Source organism: Athene cunicularia (genome assembly GCF_003259725.1).
Source record: "Athene cunicularia isolate RWA chromosome 4 unlocalized genomic scaffold, athCun1 chr4_part2, whole genome shotgun sequence".
NCBI lineage: Eukaryota > Metazoa > Chordata > Aves > Strigiformes > Strigidae > Athene > Athene cunicularia.
In genome coordinates, this window is record NW_020799099.1 from 8,115,514 (window position 1) to 8,119,379 (window position 3,866).

The 3,866-nt window shown below is 52.5% G+C and overlaps 1 protein-coding gene across 1 annotated transcript; it reads right to left on the reverse strand.

Moving 5' to 3' along the window:
• Positions 1 to 2,058: 2,058 nt before the first annotated feature.
• Positions 2,059 to 3,463, reverse strand: LOC113479654 (interleukin-8-like). Its single transcript, XM_026847901.1, has 4 exons — positions 3,400 to 3,463; positions 2,694 to 2,829; positions 2,253 to 2,336; positions 2,059 to 2,140 (listed from the first exon to the last, which is right to left on the reverse strand). The coding sequence occupies exons 1-4, from the start codon at positions 3,461 to 3,463 to the stop codon at positions 2,059 to 2,061; spliced, it is 366 nt and encodes a 121-aa protein (XP_026703702.1).
• Positions 3,464 to 3,866: the final 403 nt, after the last annotated feature.

Here is a 3,866-nt window from a genome sequence, read left to right on the forward strand (position 1 = left end):
GTTAGCTAAATATACCCTTAATTCATAAACTCAGACTGAACTGGAGCAGCGGTGATGGGAGCCCAGGCTTCCCCTTCCGTCCTGTTTCACAGTGGTTATTTTGGGAGGTGGGGGTTTTTTTAATTGGATTTCTTTCTTGTGTGTTGTCTTTGCAACCACAAGGTCCTGTCCCTCAAAAGATGGAAGTGCGTGCAGAGAGCAGGGGAAGCTTCAAGTGTCACTCCCGGGCATGCTTACACAAAAATTTTAGCGGGGTTTACATCTTATTTTATTGAAATGGTAGCTTCAGTTTAAATCGAGAATGCACCAGGCTCTTGGATGGGGAGGTTGCTGCTTGCAGAGGCCAGAGCTGCTGCCGTCCCACGGTCCTGGTTTTGCCTCACCTGCCCTGGGGCAGTTGTGCAGCACCTGGGGGGACCCTGGGAGGCTGCCTTTGCCCCCAGCCCTGACACAGGGATGGGGTAGGTCTCACAGGCAAAAAGCTTTACAAAATTTGACACCAATCCTAGGCAATGCCAACACTGCAGCCTTCAGCTTAGACCTGAGCAAAAAAACAGAGTAACTTGCTTACTCCATGTTTTCTGCAAGAATAAATAGCAAGAAACCTTCTCTCCTTTGGTTTTACAAAAGGATCCTTTTTTTTCTCCCTCTGAATGAACTCATGTTTTGGAAAAAGTGCCACTCCACGGTGCAGTTCCCCCCATTATTATACTCTGCAATGAAAAACTTAACCAAGAAAGCAAATTTCCATTGGGTGGGGACAGCAAGGACCCAGGCTCCCCTTCACAGACCCAGCCTGGACAAAATGACGATGATGGCTGAACTAAGCAGCTCTGCTTTTCTTTAACCTTAGGGCAGCTCAGGAAAGGGAGGTCCTCAAAACCCTGAACTGTTATTTTTTTCTTCCCTTTTAATTTTTTTTTTTTTTTATCTAAACACACCCCCCACCCCCCACTGTGGAGGTGGGGTACTGCTCACATGTGATGGATAGGGCTAATATCTGCTTGTTTCTTCCCACCTGTGTATTTTTATTTCCTTCTGTAGGCAATAAACAGCCCTTTGGCAACCACTCTTGTCCCCTGCTGTGGTTCCTGAGAAGCACAGGGTGGGAAGCGGGGGGATATGGGGACCGGCCAAGTGTTTCACAGCTTCACACTGCTCTGGAATATGCTTTTGGCATCCAGGGTGGTGAGGTGGGTGACGCAAATCTGGTTCCTACCCTTTTGGAGAGGTCCCCAGACCTCAGACACCTACTACCAGCATGGTCAAGACAAATTAAGTTTTTTTAAACAGTGATAACTTTGTTCAGTGTCGCAAGTCACACTGCATTGCCTCAATCCATGTGGCCAAGGGACGGCCCTGTGCCATGACAGGGTCCCTGTGGGACATGTGCATCCATCCCAGGAAAATGGGGGTCCACAGAGACAGCCTCAACTAGTCCCTGGGAAATGTCCCCGTATCTCCCATTTCTCCTGTGGCTTACACAACTGGGAGCCAGCACGGTGGGGCTGCAGAGGTCAGACTCCATCCATCTCCTACCAGTGTCCCATAGCACAACCACTCCTCCCACGAGCCGTCAGAAAAAGGCACAAAAACTTGGGGCAGAGGGAAGGTGGCGCATTAGGAAGTGCCCTGTGGCAAAGAGGCTGAGGGCTTCATGGTGCCACGGTCCAGTCTTAACTCCCCCACCCCAAAAATCCCAGTTTTTACACAAATCCATTTAGAAAGACCTGCCACAGCTGAGTGGGAGAAACACATTCATCCTTTTATTGATGGCGCCCAGGACAGGCTACCATCATGTGCAAGAACAGCACAGGCACCTGAAATGGAGGACGATGCTGGGTGCCTGAAGGGAAAGCCTTTTTGTAGGAGGAGTGTGGAAGGCTCCTTCCCCCTCCCAAAAACCCTGGGAGCAGAGCAGGCACTGGCATTGTGCCACAAAACCCGACCTATCTCAGCATGGAGGAGTTATATCGCTGCTGTCCCCGCAAAGGAATAAATAACCATGGCTGGTTATTTATTCTTGTATCCAGACAGAGGGAGAGACGGGGCGGGGGGTCAGCACCACCGCTCCGCTCCCCCAGCCCACCGCTCCGCTTCCCGCCGTGGCCGCGCCACCACTTCTTTTTTGGTGACATTCCTGTGGATTTTGGGGGAGGAAAGAAATGAAAATAAAGCCGTCAGGAGAAGGGGATCGTCCTGCCAACGCGTTTGCTATGCTGCTTGGGTTTTGGTTGCTGGGTGTTGCGTACCTCTGCATCAGCTTGTGGATGAGCAGCTGGATCCAGGGTGCCTCAGGGGCCACACACACCTTCTTGTTTTTCTTCAGGGTGAGGCTGCAAGGTGACGAGACCCCCTCAGCTGCACACACACCTCTCCCCCAAAGTTTTTCTAACTGCACTGCCAACTGCAGAGAAAACCCCCCCTTCACTTCCTGGCATGGTTATGAGAACAACTCTGCAACTCCTGCCAGGAGATAGATGGGATTTTTTTGGGCCTTGGCCTCAGCTCCATGAGCCATGCCAGGGTAACCCCCATTAAAATGGGCAGCAGCATCCCATGCAACAGCCTGTGCCTTGCAATAGTCACCGCCAGATCGGGGGGCTTTGGAGAGGGTGCAAGCACCCGTGTATTTTTGCACTGGTAGATGAACAAGCAATTTGCAGGAATTGGTTTGCAGATTTTCTACTTACATGATCTCCTTCCTCCTGCAGTGAATACCTGGTGGCGTAATATCGATGGCAAGGATCATCCCCAAGTTGATGACCTGGGCGGTCGATTTGATGCACTTGCACCTCATGTTGGTCAGCAGGCTCTCCAGCGACAGACCTGCGCCCGAGAGCAGCCCACACCCAGGTCCCGACCTCCCGTGGGAGAGGCAGACAGGGACACCCCCCACCCTGCCATCCCTGTACCACCATGCTGTCCCCTCCTTGCTGCCCACAGGGCTGTTTGCAGGGATGCATTTGGGTTAATTGGGTTTGCAGCAGCAAGCAGTGAGAGCAGCAAGTCACACACAAGGCTAATCCCTCCTGCCACAATATCAAAGCTTTCTTTTCAAGCATACAGAGGAGGCTTAGCTTCACGGTTTGAAAACATAACCAACCTTTTATGAATCAAATCTGTCTCCCACCCACAAAGTGCTTGAGTTTCACAGGGGGCTTGAAAAAGAAGTAGCTTAAACACACCAGGCAACACCCCACACCCCACACCCCCCCGGGTCCCAGACATCCCCCTCCATTTTAGCCACCAGGTTTAAAAGATCAACTCAAGCTCAAAGATAGGCAAGAGGCAAATTTGAAAGCTTAGAGGAGCCCATGCTCATCCCCATTTGGGGCACCCAGTGCCTCTGCCTATGGATTTGGAGGGGAGACGGATGGACACCCCAAGGTCACTCACCATCTCCCGGCACCAAGTTGCTCAGGAGCAGGGCCAGGGCCAGTGCTGCCGGCAGCAGCTGCATCCTCACTGCCTGCCCTGAGTTGTCATGGGGGCTGCTTTATAGCCAGCCCCACTGGGGATTTTGCAGGCTGGGAAATGCTTGGGGACAGAAAGGAGCACCCCCATGCTTCAACTTCCCTACTGCCGCTTCCCCCCGTCGCACGTGGCCCACGCCATGTCCCCGCCAAAAGAGGCAGAAACCACTGTGGCTGCCTCCTAAAACCTCTTGCTTGCCCCATGTTTCTTGTGGAGAAATGCCAGTGACCCCCGCTCTACTCTCCACCCTGCAGGGATGTGCTCCCCTGAGCACCCCCAAGCCACAGGAAGCGATGCAAGTGATGGTGACCAAGGGCATTTATTGGACCTGTTCAGTTATGCCTGAAGGGGACACCCTGCACATGGCCACAGGGTGGGAGCTGTCTCTT

What these genes read in the sequence shown, in the direction of transcription:
- LOC113479654 (XM_026847901.1), bottom strand. Translation starts at nt 3,463, where the DNA reads ATGCAGCTGCTGCCGGCAGCACTGGCCCTGGCCCTGCTCCTGAGCAAC. An exon ending in CAACTTGGTGCCGGGAGATG is followed by an intron (nt 2,830 to 3,399) that starts GTGAGTGACCTT and finishes TCTCGGGCGCAG; the next exon opens with GTCTGTCGCTGGAGAGCCTG. An exon ending in ATCCACAAGCTGATGCAGAG is followed by an intron (nt 2,141 to 2,252) that starts GTACGCAACACC and finishes CAAAATCCACAG; the next exon opens with GAATGTCACCAAAAAAGAAG.